The sequence below is a fragment of the Ovis canadensis genome, chromosome 14 (assembly GCF_042477335.2).
Source record: "Ovis canadensis isolate MfBH-ARS-UI-01 breed Bighorn chromosome 14, ARS-UI_OviCan_v2, whole genome shotgun sequence".
NCBI classification, from domain to species: domain Eukaryota; kingdom Metazoa; phylum Chordata; class Mammalia; order Artiodactyla; family Bovidae; genus Ovis; species Ovis canadensis.
Window position 1 is genome coordinate 52994816 of NC_091258.1, and position 21980 is coordinate 53016795.

At 40.3% G+C, this 21980-nt stretch overlaps 1 protein-coding gene across 1 annotated transcript in view; it reads left to right on the forward strand.

Annotated features, from left to right (window-relative positions):
• The window catches only part of HYDIN (HYDIN axonemal central pair apparatus protein), a 347975-nt gene that overhangs the window by 38304 nt on the left and 287691 nt on the right, over positions 1-21980 (forward strand). The window contains 3 exon segments of the mRNA XM_069548980.1: positions 1668-1787; positions 4880-5014; positions 20886-21085. Of these exon segments, the coding sequence (XP_069405081.1) occupies positions 1668-1787; positions 4880-5014; positions 20886-21085 (455 nt within the window).

A 21980-nucleotide genomic window follows, 5' to 3' on the forward strand; every position in this document is an offset into this window, starting at 1 on the left:
TTCAAATCATTTCCCTAGAGAGGCCATCCCTTGACTGCCTATCTCCATTCATGCCGTCTCCTTGTCCTGCTTCGGCTGTTTTTTTAATAGCTTTAACACTGCCCGACCTTGTTTTATGTATTTTTATTTTTTATCCATTTCTTCAAGAATTTTATCTTCATGAGGCAGTGGTTTTATTGGCTTTGTTCACTACTGTATGCTCAACATATGGAAAGCATTAGAAATTCAATTAGCATTTATTGAATTAGCACTTGAATTTTTCATCACTTTTGATTGCTTAATCTTCCCTGGAACTCTTGAATATTTGCTTTGTACTCTCTGATTTTTATCTATTATGTTCTCTGAGCTTATGATGAAGTGGTGTAGTTAAGATTCTTATTATTTTCATGGCAACCAGAAAAGTGAATATTCATTTGACGTTTTCTTTGCTTCTCTTTTTCTTTTTTTGGTGAGTGTTTTTGTATAGATCCTGGCTTGTTTGTCATTGTGATTATTATTATCACTCATCTTTGAAATAAGGAAGGGAATTCTTCCTGGACTTGCTGTTTTCAGGTAGTTAATGTTGAGGCAGGGCTGGTAGTATTGCAGTGCAATAGGAATTCGCCATGATTCTGGGGGCAGCTCTTTATGAGAGAGGATTGTTTGTGTGTGTTTATTTGGAAGGGGGATGAGAAGAAGGGAGATGTGACAGAATCGTGTTAGCCTTTTCTTCCCCACAGAGTTCCTCAGCTATGAGTCTTCCAGCCTGTCTAAATGATGGGTTCTTCCTATAAATATGCATATTAGTGTATTTTCCACACACCTGCCAGTGGTTCAGTGTAGATTTTCTTTTTCTTTCTTTTAAAATAAAGTGATTGTGTATTTCTTCCCATTAGGGAAGTCCATAGAGTTTCTTTAGTTTCTCTCAATAATGGTTTGTAGATTTTCCAGATAAAGGTCTTACACATCTTTCATTGGATTTATTCCTATGTATTTTATGTTTTAGAATGTGGTTTTAAATGGTATTGTTTATAAATTTCATTTCCTAAATGTTCATTGCTAGTACAAAGAAATATAATTGATTTATGTTGACCTTTTATTCAGTGACCTTGATAAGTCACTTATCAATTCTAATTTATGGGTTATTTTGAATTTTTTAAAATTAATCAATTTTAATTGGAGGATAATTACTTTACAATATTGTGATGGTTTTTTGTCATACATCAACATGAATCAGCCACAGGTATACATGTGTCCCCCTCATCCTGAACCCCCCTCCCACCTCCCTCCCCACTCTATCTCTCTGGGTTGTCCCAGAGCACCAGCTTTGGGTGCCCTGCTTCATGCATCGAACTTGTACTGGTCATCTGTTTTACATATGATAATGTATATGTTTGAGTGCTGTTCTCTCAGATCATCCCACCCTCGCCTTCTCCTGCTGAATCCAAAAGTCTGTTCCTTACATCTGTGTCTCCTTTGCCACTCTGCGTGTGGGATCATCGGTACCATCTTTCTAAATTCCGCATATGTGCATTAATATTGCAGTATTTGTCATTGTGTTACTCCTTTTAAAGTATTTCCTTGGTTCTTAGTGTTAATATTTATAAGTATGTGTAGTAATTTCTTATCTTTCCCAGTCATTTCTGCCACTTTGTGACTATATGATTAATTTATTTTTTCAACTGTAGTTTCCAGGAATTGACCTGGATCAGGCATTATTCCAGCCCTTTCCATCAGAAATCATATTTCAGAACTACACACCCTGTGAAGTCTATGAGGTCCCACTGGTTTTGAGGAACAATGACACAGTGAGTATGTTTGCTGGGATGGCTGTACCTTTTATGGGTATATATGAAGGGATTAGATAGAATGGGATCCCCTAAGATCTTAGATAAGCTCTTTAATTTGATAGACCTAGGAAAATAGATGAAGACATGCCCTTTGATTATGAGCTTGATGAAGTCAGGACTATACTGGTTGGTTTGTTGCTAAATGCTCAGTCCCAGGGCAGTACCCGCCATGGTAAGCTCCCATGTGCACTAAGTATTCTGTTGAATAAAAGATTAGCTGGACGAGTATCATGAAATTCTCACCAGTGACCATTTGGGAGAGGTTTTCATTTAAGACAGTGCCATTACTATTCATGTTTACATACTCCACATTAGAGCCACTATTTCCCACTATTATAGCCACAAATTCTAGCTGTAATAAAGAAGGGGAATTAAGTGAAGTCTCTGTAAGAATTAAAGGCAAATGGGAAGACTTGCAGTTATAGTCACTACAGTAGCTCATTAAAGGAATCAGTGATGCCTTTCAGAGAAGGTATCAAGTCTACTCATATGAATTGCATTTGTTGAGCCAATGCGTTTAGATTATGCAGATTATATTAGAAAAAACTTCAAAAAAGGAAGTTCCTGTTTTCTCTTTTACATCTCCCCCCTTCTACCTCAGAGAGCCTTCAGAATTTGTCTACAGATAGATTTGGATGGCTTCTCCCACTGTCTGTTCCTTCTTTGTGGTTGCAACTGAGGATTTCTTCTCCATCATGATGCCTTTTCCCTTCAGAGATAAATTAGGGTTTATTTCAAGAAAGAGTATTAAACGACCAAAGATTTTCTTGACATATAACAATGATGAAAGAAAGAATAATGCAGTATGTCAGCATGAAGCACAGTTAAGCATGAAAAGTAATCAGATAGGGAGGAAGGCATTAGGGAGATGCTAAATATCAGGTGTTAAGGACAAGTAGAAATACTTATAGGAGACTTAGAACATTGAGACAAAAATTCTAGGTATAATAAAAGTGGGAAATTAAGTGAAGACTATATAAGAATTCAAGGCAAATGGGAAGACTTGCAGTTATATTTACTACAGTAACTGATTAAAGGAATCAGTGATGCCTTTCAGAGATCAATGAGGTTATTTAGTGACAGCAAAGTCAGACTTTGAAAGATGGAACATTTAGTTCTTCACTGCAGGAGAGTTAGCAAGAGAAGCTCATGGGATGGAAGCTAAAGGGTAGGCAGAGGGAAGAAAAAGAACCCGAGATGTTTACACTTCTGTTCACATATCTCAAGAAGAGATCAGTTACATAGGGCTGCCAACCAGTTTAGTTTCTCACTTTCAGTTCTCTTTTTCCCTTTCTCCACTGCTTTTTGACTCTTGTTCAAGTTTTTTTAGGCTATCAAAGGCAAAGAGGACCTAGAACAAAAGGTACTCCTCCCTGGCCATCAACAAGAAAAGATTGTCAGTGGGTGTAGTGAGCATGTCAAGGATAAGAGGCATGTGTTAGCCTTGTCTACCAAAGCACACTCAGTTCTTGTGGATAAAACCCACACCTCTTGGTCAGATGCTATTGGAGTATTGGACCCCATGAAAAGAAGGTTCTCATCCAAGGAAGTTCAGCTGCCAACAAGCAAACAGTTTCTCTAGGCCAGGCAGGCTTGTTCTTGGTACGTTAATCCCAGGACCCTTGTACGAGGTGCCTGATGTAAGCCTGCTTCTCTCCTTCCTGTTTTATGAAGGAACCACTGAGATAAATTTAGGACACTGAAAAATGCTCTCTGTGTCACTCACCTTTGGCTCCCTCACTGGCTTGGAATTCCAAAGACAGAGCCTGGTTGTTGTTCTTCTCTCTCTCTTGAACACACAAGTTGAAAGTGAGCCATGAACACTCTACAAGCCACAACACAATTCACTTGGGGTACAATTATAAGCACCCAGACTCCAGAGTCAGATTAATCTGGGATCAGATTCCAGGTGGGTGCTCTCCTAGCTGTAGACTTTGGGCAAGTCACTTCACTTCTCCAAGCTATGGGGATAATAATTGCACCCATTTCAATAGGTTGTTTGGAATATTAAAAGAGATAATGGATGTAAAGTATTCAGCTCAGTGCCTGTCATTAGTAAGCACTAAAGCAGTATTAGTATTATTACTAGTGTTGCTGTTGTTTTCCTTTCTAGTTTTTAATCCACAGTTATGATCTTACTGAAAGTATTCCCAGCAAGCTTATATGACATCATTTAACACATCACGAATGCCATTGAACTTTTCTCCTAACAGCAAAGCCAGTTCTATTCCCATCAGATACGCACACATCTCTTTCTTACCTCCCCAGTCTCTAGTCTTAAGATCTGTCTGAATTCTGTCTGCGTTTCTTCTTCCTTTCCACATCTGCGCTCCAGCTTTGAGAGGCTGTGGGGTTCTTGTTTCCTCATTTTTCACCTGAGACTCCTAGGACGGACTTAGCTATAGTTAACTTTCTTCTGCTGCCTTTAAATCTTTTTTTTTTTCTTTAAAACAATCCTCTCAGGTTCCTGTGTCCCTAGAACTTCTACCTCTGACCACCCCTCTTCTCACAGTTACGTTTCCTTTATTGCTGGGGGCTGTCCAAGATAGGTGTGTGTACTCTGGGTGAGGCAAGCAGGGCAGAAAAATAAGAATTTAAAAGGATGGGACTGTTTGAACCTGCTCTGAGACTGGCCTTGCGGATATTCTACTGCCCTCTATGTTCTTGCTTCACAGTAGTGTTGGGTGGGCAATCCTGTAGGGAAGGAAGGTAGAGGTAGGGCAGGATTTGATTCTGAACACCATCGCTTGGTGAAGCTGTAACTCTTAGGGAAAGTGTCTGTTTCCTCATCTGAAGAATGAATTGTAGTGAAGCTCAGAGGTTATTGCGAGGATCAAGTGGTGCCCCGTGTGCAGTGGCTGAGCCACAGCAGGAGTGCGGTGTGATTTCTTCTCCCGGAGCAGCTCTCAGATGTTGGAAAGTCCAGTGCAGCTCCCCAGTGTAGGTGGGGTTTTAGATGATTAAGCAGTTAGTTTTCAAAAAATAGTCACATATAAATAATAAAATAAAAATTTTCAATAACAGTGCCCGTTACTGGGTTTTTCTTGCAGATTCCAAGGATGGTGAAAGTTGTTGAGGAAAGTTCACCTTACTTTAAAGTAATCAGCCCCAAAGATATCAGCCACAAAGTCGCTCCAGGAGTGCCATCCGTGTTCCGAATCCTCTTTACTCCGGAGGAAAACAAGGTAACAGCAGCCCTGGCCAGTTTGCAATTCTGAACGTTCGTGGAGGTGGTGGCGGGTGGCAGTGGTGTTGTCGATGGCGTCATTGATGGTACTGCTGGTGGTGGTGGTGAGAGGAACGGTCAGGGCGGAGGAGAGGAGGGCATGGTGCACCACTGGGAATAGGAAAGAACTGTCGAACAGCGATGAGGGCTTATATGAGCTGCAGGTAGCCAGACTGTAAAGAAGGGTAGCCTTCTGGATGCTTCCCTGGCACCCACCTCAGCATATTCATGTTGGACAGTGCAGCTGGAGAGGCGCCAAAAAGGGAAAGACGTGGTCCAGGCGTTGTGAGCTGAGACAAAGGTAGAGATCACGGCTTCTTGGGAGTTTGGGATCCTAGTTGGTTACATCCTTCCTCCCCACCTTGTAACTAGTTTAGGAGAGAGACCTAAGATTCAAAGGCTGATCACAGTATCGGTCCCATTAATGGCAAAGAATGTGACCAGGACCTGAGGCCCAGAGAAGGCCTCCTTCTGCTCCCTAGTGACGGTGGGCAACCAGTCCTCGGGGAAGGGCTCACCTCACCAGTAGCTCCGCCCAAGCGCAAGTGGGGAAGCTAGAGCCGAAAGCAGAGGCCTGCCTTGTCTTCTTACCCCTGTCTGCACAGAGCCTGAGTTCAAAAAGAAGCCATTTCCGCCCAGCACCACCACAGCCGTCAGGCTCATTTTCAGGCTCTCTCTCCTCTCTCCTCAGTTGTGTAAATTCCAGTTACTTCTGGAAGGAAGAACTAGCTTGAGGGACTGAGGGAGGGTGGCTTCTCCCCACCCCTTCTCCAAGAGTGCAAGATTGCAGGTTGAGTTTTCCTCTGTAAGGGGCAAAGTGGGGACTTGTGTGGAAGAGAAAAGGATTGGGAGCTCGTATACACCCGTGGTGGATTCATATCAATGTATGGCAAAACCAATACAGTATTGTAAAATAAAATAAAGTCAAAATAAAATTAAAAAAAAAATAAAATATGAGGAACAAAAAAAAGGATTTTGCCAGTATGACTGAAAGAACAAGGACAAAACAAAAAAAAAAAAACAACAAAAAAAAACCAAACAAAAAAGACACCCCACACCAAGGCTAAAATAGGCATAACAAAATGTCAGTTTATATGTAATGTTAATAGTGTGTATGCTTATCTGTGCTGTGCCATTACAGATGGAATCAGAACATAATGGAGAGAGTGAACTAGCTTTGAATCCTTTCTTCTCTATCAGTAATACTTTTTAGCTGCTGTAAATGTCATTAGCGGTGTTCCTCTGCTGCTGCTATTGTTTGTACTTTTCTAGAGAGCAGGGATAGAGGATTTAATGTGACCTGCCAAGCATGGATCACTGTACTGAGTGGTTAGAAATTTCATTATATAATACCGCTGTTATTAATTTTCCACTTTGTAGTATTACTGTTTGTTTCTTGGATTGTGTTTATGAACTTTTCATTTTGTTTGGGGTGTTACTGAAATAACCAAAAAGATAAATAGCTCCAGAAGTAGTGCTTTTTGCTGTACATTATTAAGTCCTGATTTTTTTTTTCTCCAGGTTCTATATCTGAATATTATCTGTGAAGAGAATGGTTGGATTTAGTTTGGGGGTCAAATTCCTACACTGTCATTTTATTATAAAAACTGGCTATAGTAAGCCTTTATGCAGCTTGAAATGTAAAGCTTGCTGCATTCGAGGGGTTGGCTTTCCTTAATTTTTTTTTCTGTGCCAGAGGGAAAAAAAAAAAGTCTTCTGTTGAATAAGTATTATTCTACCTGCAGGCAGTCTGACTGAGAAAGGGTACACAGAACTTTCTGAAGAGGTGGAATGTACTGTGTCATCATAGGTGTGTGGGTTCCATGGATGAATTCATTTCTCAAAGTTGTACACTCAGTATTTATGCTTTCTAAATATCTAACTTTTACCTTAAAAACTTAAAAATGTAGTAATAGCAATAGAAAGGCGAATGGATAGAGGCAGATGAACCCCGAAGGACAGAACGTTAGTTTCTGTTGAATCTGGGTGATGAGTACATGGGGTTTGTTATACTCTTCTGTTTTATTTATAAATGTTTTTAATTTCCCCTCATCAAAAACTAAAAGCAAAGGGAGAGATTTTTAGAACTACTTATCTATACAGCAAATAACATATTTTAAGTGAATTTGTACCCACTCTATAAATATGAAATGCCAGCATTCCCACCGAGGATTACTCCATGGCTGTATTTTGTGGCTGCTCCTTCTTATTCCTAGCTCTTTTATTCCCTCTTACCGTTCCATTTCACCAACATTGCTGTGGTCTATTGGGAAAGCCCTAATTAAAAACAAATCAATTAAACGTTGCTTTAGTATTTCTTTTAGGTATTTGAAAGTTATCAAGGGTTACACGCATGTGTGAGAGGAGATGGGCTGAGAGTAGTGGCTGACTATGAGAAATTGATACCATTTTCAGTACATTAGGATTTTGTGTTGGATTGGGCTCTAAGCTGTGAAATGATTGACATAATATGTGTTTCTGAGGACGTGGTGATTTCTCCTTTTACTGACTGTCTAAGACTAATGGTGGCTATTTGGGGAAGCACCTGCTGCTAGTTTTGGTCCCCATTTTTCCACAAAGATCCTGCCAGCCTGCACCATCAGCAGGGCCCCATTGCAGTAGTTTTTCTAGCTGTCTGGCCATCTACATTCACTCTTACTGTTGGAAAACCAACAGGGTGTGCCCAGAACAACCAGCTAGGGTTAGCCCTGCTGTCTTCAGTGCTGATCCATAATGTAGCAGAGCGGTAGCAAGACTAGATTTATTTTAGGAAGAATAAAAGTCAATCTTCTCACCGTGTCACTTTTTCTCCACTTGGCCAAATTGATAGCCAAAATGCATATGCGTTTTTCTTCCTATCCCCTGCTGATCTGAACACACTTCATTCTCATTTACCCTTCTCACATCTGGAGGGTGAGATATGTAAATTGCAGCATGCCACAGTTTAATAAGCCAGTCCTCTTTCAATTGGATTTTCAGCCCCCTTTGTATATTAGCATGTCGAAGATTATAATGCAGTATACATTTTTTCCCCCTGTCATCTATTAATCTAGCTTCCTGGAGATTTAACTTGTTAAAGGATGCCAAATACCCAGATAACAGGTGCAGCAAATTCGTTTCAGCTTTCCTTATCTCTTTTCACATGGACTTGAAAAAAAAAGATTGGATATGTTATTTATCTAATAATCCTAGTGTACATGTCATGGAAAGTAGAAATATAGTGGTCGATGTTATCATAACACTATCAATTTCTGGAGCCTTGCATTTTTCTTGACCTCTTAAATTTGTATCTTTACTATTAAAAAGAATATAAGAAATAGTAGGCTTTTGTAGGAAAGCAAAACTGGGTACATCCTTGGACTTAAGACAGCATCAGTTTGCAATAGTATTGGCATATGAAAATGGCAGCAGTGGTTTAAAGAAAATATGAAGTGATCTATCTTTTTTTTTTTTTTTTTGCTCAGTTGTGTTTTAAGAAAATGCCTAGCTTATTGTCAAAATAGTTTTCTTGGTTTGTTACTATGAAATTTAAAGAACATGACCCAAGAAGAATAGAAAAACATTACAATAATTTGTTATTCAGGTGTACATATTTTTTGAAAAAGTTTTAACATTTTTAATTGGAGAATAATTACTTCACAGTGTTGTGTTGGTTTCTGCCATACAGCAATGCAAATCAGCCATAGTATACTATAGGGCTAGCATTTTGAATTAAAATATAGATATTTTAAAAATTAAATATATTTTAATATAAATATAAAATATTAAAATATAAGATTTGCCACATTCAGCAATTATTGTTGACAAAAATAATGATAGGGATTTAGTTTTCTTCCTGCCTGGAATTCGCCCTCCCTGGTTCTGTCTAGGTTCCCCTTGTAATCCAGGTGCTTAGCATAGGGCCTAACATATAGGAAATTGTGATAAATACTTGAAAAGTGAGATAAGTAAGTTCATCTCAAGAAAATAAAATGTAGTTTCTTCAACTTGAGGATGGCCTAGAGAGGATAAAAGCAAAGGCATAAGAAAAGAGGGCGCAAATATCTTTTTATGCCATCAATGTATTCAGTTCAGTTCAGTTGCTCAGTCATGTCTGACTCTTTGTGACCCCATGGACTGCAGCATGCCAGGCCTCTCTGTCCATCACCAGCTCCTGGAACTTTCCCAGACTCATGTCTATCAAGTCGGTGATGCCATCCAACTATCATTCTCTGTTGTCCCCTTCTCCTCCTGCCTTCAATCTTCCCAGCATCAGGGTCTTTTCCAGTGAGTCAATTCTTTGCATCAGGTGGCCAAAGTATTGGAATTTCAGCTTCAGCATCAGTCCTTCCAATGAATATTCAGGACTGATTTCCTCTAGGATGGACTGGTTTGATCTCTTTGCCGTCCCAGGGACTCTCAAGAATCTTCTTGAACACTACCGTTCAAAAGCATCAATTCTTTGATGCTCAGCTTTCTTTATGATCCACTCTCATATCCATACATGACTACTGGAAAAACCATAGCTTTGACTAGACAGACCTCTGTCAGCAAAGTATTAGATGTGTCAATATATTAGATGTTGACTTTTCCCCTGTCTTTTCAACCAGGAGAAAGATGTCTAAGAAGTCTTCTTTAAAAGTGTTTCTCCCCACTTGGTTCCATATCTTCGTAGTGAATCACATCACTATTTTCTAGCTTTCTGGATTTGATAAATGTCATTTTGTAATACGGCTAATGAGGGTCTCAGGTGTTCTCTTTATTAAGAACTCTTGATAGTGTAATATCCAAATAATGATATTAATATGAATATTATTTCACTCACTGTACACCAGGCTCAGTGCTATAAGCCAGGATCCAGTGGAGAACAGCAGAAGCCTGGCCTTTCTGGGGCTTATTCATTCCACAATGAATAAACAGACATATCATTTAATATCAGATAGTGACATGATAGAGAACAGAAAGTGGTAGAGAATGGAGACTGTTTCCTTTCAGTAGGAAGCTGAGGAGAGACTTCTTCAATGAGGTTACTTTTGGGTCGAGAGCTGAACTGGGCAGGTATTGTTGTCTGGGAGCAGAGCCTCACTCTTGGAGGCCCTGTGACAGAAGCATGCCTGGCAGCAGGTCAGGGAAGTGGGTGGCCAGTGTGACTGGAGGAGAGGAAACTGCTCAGAACATGGTAGGAGACAAGGTTTGTAGAGGGTGAGACCATGAGGAATCGTAGAAGCCGTACAGAGTAGAATAGGAAGCCATCATAAAATACTTAAGCTAGTGTTTATTATGGAAGCTCTCCCCATATGCAGAAGTATAGAGAATGGAATAGTGAATTGTCGTCACCCAGATTTTCAAGCTGTCAGCATATGGCCATCTTGCTTCATCATCCTGTCCCCTGCCCCAGAGGACTTTGCAACAAGTCCCATACATCATTTCATTGTACTTCATTGTTTGTCTCTAAGTGATAAGGTCCTTTTTAAAAGTTAAGTCACAGTATATTTATCACATGTAAAAAATGGACAGTAGCTCCTTAATATCATCAAATATCTGGTCAGTATTCAGATCTGCCCAGTTGAGTAATATATATATGTATATGATGTATATGTATATGTTTTTTTTTGTAGATGTAGATGTGTGTATTGTATATGTAGATTTGTATATATGTATATGTTTATTTTTTAAGTTCATTTTCTTAAATTGGGATCCAAACAAGGTACTAAGTGCATCTTCACCAGATTCCATAGAGTGATCCTCCATCCCCCCTGTTTCCTATAGACCAGTAGTTAGATCTAGAGGTTTGGTTAGATTCATGTTTGATTTTTGAGGGGCCAGAATTCTTGGGTAATGTGGTATGTCCTATTGCATCACATCAAGGCACAAAATGTCTGTTGTTATGCTTTATTTTTGTAACGCTATAGTGAACTTCCTGAGGTACAGTTCATACAGGAAAGATAGAATAAATGCTTGATTCTTCCCCTTTATCTACCCTGGTGAGTTTTGATTAGGAATTACATATCAGACTTACATTTTAAGATCACTCTGGTTGCTCTGTGGAGAATAGACTGAAGGGGGTGTGAGGTGTAATGGCTAGCTGTGTACCCTTGGCATCTATTTTTCTCTTTCCTCATTGGTAAGAGAATCACAAATTTTGATTGGATTCATACCTGCCAGAGATAAAAGGTTGCACTTCCCCAGCCTTCTTTGTAGCTGCTGTGTCTACGTGTTGGCCAGTGACGTGAGCAGCACTTCCAGCACGTGTACTTGATGGAAGCCGACCCAGTGGGAGGAGTGAGGAAGGAAACCAGGAACTCAGTTTTATAAGTTGTTTAAATTTCCCTTTAGACATCCAAGTAGAAATATCAAGGAAGCAGTTGGACACAGTGGTCTTCAGTAAAGGGGAAGTGTTGGGGCTACAGGCAAACATTTAGAAACCACAAGTCATAAATGTAAGTACCACCCTTGGTGGTCAGCAGAGTATGATGCTAAGAAGAGGTAGTTGTGAAGTAGGAGGGAAACCCAGAGACTGCAGTGCTTCATAGTCCAGATGGATTGTTGTCTTTTAGTCACTGAGTTGTGTCTAACTTTTGCAACTCCATGGACTGTAAGCCCACCAGGCTCCTCTGTTCTCCACTATATCCCAGAGTTTGCTCACATTCGTGTCCATCAAGTTGCTGATGCTATCTATCTCTTCCTCCACCCCTTCTCCTTTTGCCTTCAGCCTTTCCCAGCAGGAGGGTCTTTTCCAATGAGTCAGCTCTTCACATCAGGTGGCCAAAATATTGGAGCTTCAGTTTTAGCAACAGTCCTTCCAATGAATTTTTGGGGTTGATTTCCTTTAGGATCGACTGGTTTGATCTCCTTACTGTCCAAGGGACTCTCAAGAGCCTTCTCCAGCACAACAATTCAAAAGCATCAGTTCTTCAGTGTTCAGCCTTCTTTAATGTCCAGCTCTCACATCTATACATACTAGAAAAACCATAGTTTTGACTACACAGACCTTTGTCAGCAAAGTAATATCTCTGCTTTTTAATATGCTGTCTAGGTTTGTTATAGCTTTCCTTCCAAGGAGCAGCATCTTTTAATTTCATGGCTGCAGTCACCATTCATAGTGATTTTGGAGCCCCCCAAATAAACTTTACCACTGCTTCACTTTTTCACCTTCTTTTTGCCTTGAAGTGAAGGGACCAGATGCCATGATCTTAGTTTTATGAATGTTGAGTTTCAAGCCAGCTTTTTCACTCTCCTCCTTCACCCTTATGAAGAGACTCTTTAGTTCCTCTTTACTTTCTGCCAATAGAGTGGTATCATCTACATACCTGAAGTTATTGGTACCTCTCCCAGCAGTCTTGATTTCAGCTTTTGATTCATCCAGCCTGACGTTTCATACAATGTCCTCTGCATAGAAGTTAAATAAGCAGGGTAACAATATATAGCCTTCTTGTACTCCTTTCCCAGTTTGAACCAGTCCATCGTTCCATGTTAGGTTCTAACTGTTGCTTCTTGACCTGCACACAGGTTTCTCAGGAGATAGGTGAAGTGGTCTGTTATTCCCCTCTCTTTAAGAATTTTTTACAGTTTATTGTGATCCACACAGCCAGAGGCCTTAGTGTAGTCAATAGGTAAAGTATATTAAAAAAGAAGCACTAAAATATTTATGACATATTGACTCCACTTGTTTGACTTACTATGACTAGAATGCTAGATTTCTAGTTAAAACAATAGATATGCAACAAGCAACAAAGATTTACTCTATAGCACAGGGAACTGTAATCAAGATTTTGTAATAACCTATCAGTTCAGTTCAGTCGTGCAGTCGTATCCGACTCTTTGTGACCCCATGAACTGCAGCATGCCAGGCCTCCCTGTCCATCACCAACTCCCGGAGTTCACCCAAGCTCATGTCCATTGAGCCGGTGATGCCAGCTAACTGTCTCATCCTCTGTCGTCCCCTTCTCCTCCTGCCTTCAATCTTTCCTAACATCAGGGTCTTTTCAAATGAGTCAGCTCTTTGCATCAGGTGGCCAAAATATTGGAGTTTCAGCTTCAACATCAGTCCTTCCAATGAACACCCAGGACTGATTTCCTTTAGGATGGACTGGTTGGATCTCCTTGCAGTCCAAGGGACTCTCAAGAGTCTTCTCCAACACTACAATTCAAAAGCATCAATTCTTCGGCACTCAGCTTTCTTCACAGTCCAACTCTCACATCCATACATGACTACTGGAAAAACCATAGCCTTGACTAGATGGACCTTTGTTGACAAAGTAATTTCTCTGCTTTTTAAAATGCTGTCTAGTTTGGTCATAACTTTCCTTCCAAGGAGTAAGTGTCTTTTAATTTCATGGCTGCAATCACCATCTGCAGTGATTTTGAAGCCCCCCAAGATAAAGTCAGCCACTATTTCCACTGTTTCCCCATCTAACTGCCATGAAGTGATGGGACCGGATGCCATGACCTTTCATGCCATTCAGTTTTCTGAATGTTGAGCATTAAGCCAACATTTTCGCTCTCCTCTTTCACTTTCATCAAAGGCTGTTTAGCTCTTCACTTTCTGCCATAAGAGTGATGTCACCTGCATATCTGAGGTTATTGATATTTCTCCCAGCAATCTTGATTCTAGCTTGTGATTCATCCAGCCCAGCGTTTCTCATGATGTACTCTGCATATAAGTTAAATAAGTAGGGTGACAATATACAGCCTTGACATACTCCTTTTCCTCTTTGGAACCAGTCTGTTGTTCCATGTCCAGTTCTAACTGTTGCTTCCTGACCTGCATACAGATTTCTCAAGAGGCAGGTCAGGTGGTCTGGTATTCCCATCTCTTTCAAAATTTTCCAGTTTATTGTGATCCACAAGTCAAAGGCTTTGGCATAGTCAATAAAGCAGAAATAGATGTTTTTCTGGAACTCTCTTGCTTTTTCCATGATCCAGTGGATGTTGGCAATTTGATCTCTGGTTCCTCTGCCTTTTCTACAACCAGCTTGAACATCTGGAAGTTCACGGTTCACATATTGCTGAAACCTGGCTTGGAGAATTTTGAGTGTTACTTTACTAGCATGTGAGATGAGTGCAGTTGTGTGGTAGTTTGAGCATTCTTTGGCATTGCCTTTCTTTGGGATTGGAATGAAAACTGACCTTTTCCAGTCCTGTGGCTACTGCTGAGTTTTCCCAATTTGCTGGCATATTGAGTGCAGCACTTTCACAGCATCATCTTTCAGGATTTGAAATAGCTCCACTGGAATTCCATCACCTCCACTAGCTTTGTTTGTAGTGATGCTTTCTAAGGCCCACTTGACTTCACATTCCAGGATGTCTGGCTCTAGGTGAGTGATCACACCATCATGATTATCTTGGTCATGAAGATCTTTTTTGTATAGTTCTTCTGTGTATTCTTGCCACCTCTTCTTAATATCTTCTGCTTCTGTTACGTCCATACCATTTCTGTCCTTTATTGAGTCCATATTTGCATGAAATGTTCCCTTGGTATCTTGGATTTTCTTGAAGAGATCTCTAGTCTTTCGTATTCTATTGTTTTCCTCTATTTCTTTGCATTGATTGCTGAGGAAGGCTTTCTTATCTCTCCTTGCTGTTCTTTGGAACTCTGCATTCAAATGGGCAAATCTTTCCTTTTCTCCTTTGCTTTTCACCTCTCTTCTTTTCACAGCTATTTGTAGGGCCTCCTCAGACAGCTGTTTTGCTTTTTTGCATTTCTTTTTCTTGGGGATCGTCTTGATCCCTAATAACCTATAATGGAAAATAACCTGAAAAATAATATATGTATATATGTATAACTGAATCACCTTGCTGTGTACCTAAAATATTGTAAGTCAACTGTACTTCAATAAAATCAATTTATTATGAAAAAAATAAGTAATCCACTGTGCCCTAAGCTATTAAAAATAGAATAAAGCAAGGATGTGGATTTAGCCTTTGGGTTTGGCAAAGTCATTGGTGACCTTGGTGAGAACAGTTTCTGTGGAATGTTGGGTACAGAAGCCTGATGTGGTAGATAGAAGAAAGAATGGAAAATGAGGAGGTGGTGATATTGAGTATAAATAACATCGTTGAGGAGTTTTGCTATAAAGAGTAATTGGAAAATGGGGCAGTAGCTAGAGGTGGGTGTTGAAATTGAGGGTTGTTTATTAATATTTAAGGTGAGGCTATTTAAGCATTGTTATAAGCTGATGTTTATGAAAGCGATTTAAGCATTGTTATAAGCTGATGTTTATTTAAGCGATTTAAGCATTGTTATAAGCTGTGAATATTCAATGAAGAGGGAAAACTGCTGCTTTGGGAAAATCCTGAGGTGAGTAAGAAGGTTGATCTAGTATTCCAAGCAAGAAGTTGATCTTAGATAAAAACAGGAGTAAAGGCAGAGTATATGGATTTAGATACAGGTAGACTGGTAGATTTAAGGTAACTTAGCAAAAAAGCTCAAGAGGATATTAATTACCTTAAATGGATGATTTGTACATGAATCATGAGGTAACCACATTATTGTTATATACTAATGATAAAAGTGATCAAAATAAATTTGAAATTCCTTGGGTGTCTTCACAAGCCAAAGGTCAGAGGTTATTCCTTTTTAATAGATGGAAAAGTGTAGGTGCCCCTAGGAAGCTGGGACCTCAGCTAAATCATATGAAGACTCAAGAGTGATAGAGAATAAGGCTCATGAGACCTGATTAGTCTTGTTTTTAAACTGATTGGGACTTGAGAACTGATTCTTCCCTTTAGAAAGGTGAATTTCAGATTAAAAATATACTATAAAGTAGTTTTAACTGGATAGGAAATTTATAATGTTTTTCAAGGACAGTGAGTATTAGATGTGCTGAGTCCTAATCATACCTGGTTTTACTGTGTTAGCCATTCCACCTCAAGTTTAGGAGTGGAGAAAAGGCAGAAAGAGGATGGTGAGGGCTTAACCATGGGCTGAGCTCACTCTTGAATGCCTGGGGAGTTGTTTGCTGCAGTAGAAGACATCATTTTTCTTTGCCTAAGACCTTAAAGGACAGAGTTATTGCCACATTTGCCTTCTGTCATGGAGCTAATATAAAATCAAGATTCATTCTTTCCACTTCTCCGAGTCAAATCTGCCGCTTTCGTATTCCACTGCATTTTTTTTTCCCCCAAAGTTTGGAGGATAGGCATGTTGGAAGGAAGGCTAATGGACAAAAAACTGGATTGGAAATTTCATCTGGAGACCATTTAGCATTTTTAGGATGTAAAGTAATTCATGACTAAGTCTCTCATAGTAGAGGAGAAAGAGTGTGGAATAAATATTTTGGTTCTGAATGGTGACCTGGTTGCTCTGAATTTAAGTACAGTGGAAGGAGGTACATCAGCTAAAGCAGTTGCTTAGCTTGCAGGCTGACAAATCCTCCCAAGTCACAACACATGGATTAATTTTAAGCCAACAGAGCAATATATAATTGTATATTATATAATCGAATATAGTCATCTTAAATATAGAACTTTAGCGATTAGAATACATTTTTAAGGAGTTGTGTGAAGAATTCATATTCTTTTATGTGAATTGATTATGAAAAAGTATGTAATCCTGATAAAATTTCAAATCTTCTTCATTAGGGAATTTGAAAAGATTTGAACATATCCCTGTGAATATTTCAACTAGTCTCCTCTACTATTTTCAGCTATCTTCAGTTCCTTATAGAAGAAGACAGAGAAGTATGTAAATATAAAAAACATTACTTGTGGATCACCTCTCTTCGAGGATTCAGCAGCATCTTTTGTTCTCTCTGTCAAAGCCTCAGTTGATATTAAGTTTCCACATATGCCAGCAGCTTTCCAGTTTCTAATTCCCAACAAAACCTTTGCTTGCTGGGTTTGATCTCCTAAGAAAAAGTGAAAACAGTACTTATCTCGTTAGGATTCTGATGTAATCAGACTAGACTGTTTCATTGTTGAATTCTGTGGAGTTTTCTAGGATCAAGTATGCTTCATGTGACTTGTGCTTTCTTATATCTGAATGGCATAATTTTTGAGCCTGCTATTACTGTGCAGAAACCAGAATCAATTGACGAACTAAGAGTCCAATTCATGAAATTTAAATACATTTCATGAATAGTTCCCACTAATTTTCATGACTTGCTCCTACCTTAGGACTGGTATGTTTGCAACTCCCCTCACCAGGAGCACTGCATTTCTAGATCTTACGTGACTGGATGTTTTCCTATTCAGGTCTCCATTCAGAGGTCCCGTCCTCAGGGAGGCCTTGGCTGTTCTGACCTAAAGCAGCCCCTTCCTGTATTGTCATTTCACCATTTTATTTTCTTTGAAGTCCTTGTTGTTTTCCAAAATTATCCTGTTCTAATTATTATCATCATTAATTACCAGGATTACCATTATTATCCTAACAAGTGTACACAAATTGAGTTTTTCCTACATGCCTTATGCAAATCATTGTGTTTTATGCAACATTTTTGTAATGACAGCTAACATTCATTGAACATTTACTACTCACCAAGCACTAGGTTAAGCATTTATTGTACTAAGCCAGGTCAGTGTCATCTCTTGCTTGGACTGCTGCAGTGGCTTTCTAACTGGCCACCCTTTTTTCATCTTAGCTTCCTTATGGTTCATTGCCTACATAGCAGCTAGTCATTCTTCTAAAACACAAGTCAGGTGCATCACGATCAGCTTTTAGCATCATTCAGGTTTTTGGCCATCCTCAGGTTCTCCCAGTGGCTTACAAGCTCCTATGTCATCTGGCCTCCCACCGCTTCCTTGCTGTATCTCTAACCTCTCCTTGCCTTTTTCCCCTCTGGCCACGGTCTCTGAATTATCCTTTGCTCAAATTACCACCCATCCCCATGGTGTCATTTCTCCCTTCACTTAGGTTTCTGCTGAAATGTCACCTTCTCATAGAGGCTTTTCCCCACTCACTTATACCTCATTTCTCTTCACTCTGCATCATATTACTCACTTGTCTGTCTTCAGTAAATACCTGTTGAGTGTTTACTAAATACCAGGTCCTGTTCTCGACACAGGGTATGTGAAGTCAGTACAATGGGCAGAATCCCTGTCGGCATGGAGATATGGGGTAGGCATAAAATAGACCAAATAAATAGGAAGCATGTAAGGTCACTTTGGGAAAGCTAAAGCAAACGAAAGGCTCAGGTTGATGGGACAGGAGAGGGAGAGTCAAGTTTATAGTAGGGCAGTTGGGGGAGGCCTAGGGGAGACAGTGGACATTCTGCAAAGTCCTGAAAAAAGTGAGGGAGCGAGCAATGTGAATAACTACATGGAAGCATGTTCTTCATGGAAGGAACATTGAATTTGAAGGCTCTGAAGGGAGAGCATGTCTAAAATACTCAAGGAGCAGCAGGGAAGGCTGTAGCTGGAAGACAGGAGTCTGTGTGGGAGGGAGGTATGGCTAGAGAAATGACCGAGGTGCCAGATAATAGCACTCAGCGCACCCCACCTCTCTGTTTGGGAGGTTTTGAACAGAGGAACTTCCCGAGCTGACATGTCTGACCCTTGTGTGGAAAATAGACTTTCGGGGAGCAAGGTTTGAAATAAAGGGTCCAGTTAACCCTGAAAAGATTGGAGAGGGTAGAGTGTGGTCAGGATTGCAGAGTAGAGATAGTGAGACCTAATTGTGGTCTAGATTTATTTTGAAGGTCAGTCCTATATGTTTACTAAGAAATTGAGAAATAGAGCAATCAAAGATGTCTCATGCCAAGATATTAAATCCAGGCCTCTGGAAGGATGTGGATGCCAGTACCGAGATGGGGAGGCAGTAAAGGGACAGATTTAAAGTGGAAAGAAGGTCATGATCAGGACCTCAGTCAGCATTGTGGAGCTCTTGTGAGCATGAGAAAAGGCTGCTCCTGTAGACTGATTCAGTAGGCACTGTCAGAGTAAACTGGATTTCAGGCCCCGTTCTTTCCCTTGGCAGGGCCCCTCTGTGCACAGTTGTAGGCAATGGTATTAGTCAGGGACTTTGCTCTGGGCCATGGTAAGTTTGTAGCCATTGAGATGCTGCTGGGGCTGCTGGGTGTGAGTTTGGAGTTCAGGGAGGCAGATTTAAGGCTGTGTCTTCCATGGGGTCGTTTGCGAAGAGTCGGACACAACTGAGTGACTTCACTTTCATTTTTCACTTTCATGCATTGGAGAAGGAAATGGCAACCCACTCCAGTGTTCTTGCCTGGAGAATCCCAGGGACCGGGGAGCCTGGTGGGCTGCCGTCTATGGGGTCACACAGAGCCGGACACCACTGAAGTGACTTAGCAGCAGCAGCAGCAACATGAGACCACTTCCTAGCTGTTTTATCTTTATATTTTTTTTATATATTTGTGTATGTATTACATTGTACATTAGATATTCTTCGTTTACTCATTCATTGTCTCCGCCATCACTGTGTAAGCTTGAGGTGATCTGTGTCTGTGTTTACTACTCAGTTGTACACCCAGACCCAGCTCAGTGCCTGGCACCTGAACACTGATTAACGTGGTTGGATGAATATACTAATTGGGAGTACCACTGCTTTCCACTGGTCCTGTGGGTTTCATGAAATTGAGTGCATGGCCTTAGGGTCTAATTGTCAGTTGGTCAGACATTCCCGTTTTCTGCTCAGTACTTCAAGTCCAAAGAGGTTTTAAAACCCTCACCACTGAAAACCATTTGTTATGTGAATACCAAAAGGAAACTTGAGTTCCAAGAGGCCATAATACTTAATCAGGATTGCCTTGCAGCCAAAAACACATGCTAAAATGATGGGGAAACTTGAAGGAAAATGATTCTGGTTTGGATAGAAAATTCCTTTCACGGTGGTTCTGAGCTTCTGGCCTGTTCTTGAGGGGACTGTTAACACTCTGCTTCCACATTTAGGTTTGCTTGTTGGTGAGCGTTTATGTTTAACTTTGGTGCATTAAGGGTAAGAATTCCAATTTTATGAGAGGAGGTAAAGGGTGACTTAATTCAGTACTTCTGTTAAATTTATGCATTTAAACTTAAGACAGGGGAAGATAGATGCCCAAGACCTCAGCATTTTTATTTGGAATGGTCAGTAATGGCTTTGCACATGAGGTGAGGTTTGAAATGGCTCTGTGTTCTTATCTATTGTTGTATAATGACAGACCACTCCCAAATTCAAGTGTTAAGGCTCATAAGACTGTTGTTTAGCTAAACTTGATGGGATCCAATCATGAGTTGAATAAGCAACTGCTTACTTTGGCTGGGCTCTTTCACATACCTGGTGCCTCAGTCTGGTCTAGCATGGCCCTAGCTGGGATAACTGGGCTGCCATCCTGCAGTAGGCTAGACCAGACTTACTTACGTGGCATGATTTCAAGAGCTAGACCGGAAATGCCCAAAACTTCTTGAGGCTTTAGCCTGGACCTGGCATAGCATACCTTCTACCAAATTCCATTGGTCAGAACACAGTTGAAGAAATAGACTCCACTCATGATGGAGAAGCTGTACAGTCATATTGCAAGAGTGTGGTTAGAGACCATTAATTGGAGCTATCAGTCTAATAGATGGCTTGAAGGATAAGTAGGTAGGGTTTAGAAGGAGGACATGAAGTTACTGGTGTGAACCTCCTCTGGTCTAAAGAAGAATGCACCTCAACTATCCTGCATCCCACCTCCCTAATGTCTGAGAAACACAAGAAGTATAAGCTTCTCTATTGGCTTTCAGGTTTTAATTAATCTCATTGAATTTTAATTAATCTCATTGAAAGTATATCTTTCTTGAGAAGGTTTCATAAAATATATATATATACACATACACTACACTGTTTTCCAAGATGCTTGGCATACAGCCATATTTCTTGTAGTTATCTTGATCATGTTGATGTTTTCACAAGTAATGATTATCTCCTTCTCTTGTAGGATTATGCCCATATGTTGACCTGTGTTACTGAAAGAGAAAAGTTTATTGTGCCCATCAAAGCTAGAGGTGCACGAGCCATCATAGATTTTCCTGACAAGCTGAATTTTTCCACTTGCCCTGTCAAATACAGCACTCAGAAGATCCTGCTGGTACGAAACATTGGCAACAAAGATTCTGTGTTTCACATCAAAACTCATAGGTATGCATTCCTTCAGCTCTTGGTTTTGATTGACTCTAGCTAAATCTAGTCCACACATGTAATTTCCCAGAGTAGCAGTCAAGATGCAACTGCTTATTATAATCTTCAGTTGCAAGGATGGGAGACCTCCTTGATATGGGGCAGACTTCCTCTTCATCCCATGAGAAAACCAAAATTCAAGATTACCTGTTTGGTTAAGGTGGTTTTCTGAAATTCTGGATAAGAGACTGAGCAATAGAGAGATTGTATAACTTGCTCAAGAGCGCACAGCTAGTAAGCGAAGGTGTTCAATGTTAATCTGTTTATTTATTTGGTAGCTACAGTGTAGTAGACAGTGAGACAGTACAAATATGGCTTTCAAGGACCTCTCTTATAAGGCAGGAAAGAACAGTTGTTATGGGACATGAAAATGCTGGCTGATTCAGTTCAGTTCAGTCGCTCAGTCATGTCCGACTCTTTGCGACCCCATGAATCGCAGCACGCCAGGCCTCCCTGTCCATCACCAACTCCCGGAGTGCACTCAGATTCACGTCCATCAAGTCAGTGATGCCATCCAGCCATCTCATCCTCTGTCGTCCCCTTCTCCTCCTGCCCCCATCCCTCCCATCATCAAAGTCTTTTCCAATGAGTCAACTCTTCGCATGAGGTTGCCAAAGTACTGGAGTTTCAGCTTTAGCATCATTCCTTCCAAAGAAATCCCAGGGCTGATCTCCTTCAGAATGGACTGGTTGGATCTCCTTGCTGGCTGATTAGCAGGACCATAATAAGAGTGGCCAGCTTGGGAAGACAGGAGACAGAAAGTCAAGTTCTTTTCTGTGGCTTTTTGAAAACTAGTGCAGATCCTGGGCTGAATCATGAATTCATTTTCATAAGGGCTTTATCTGTGGAATCCTTT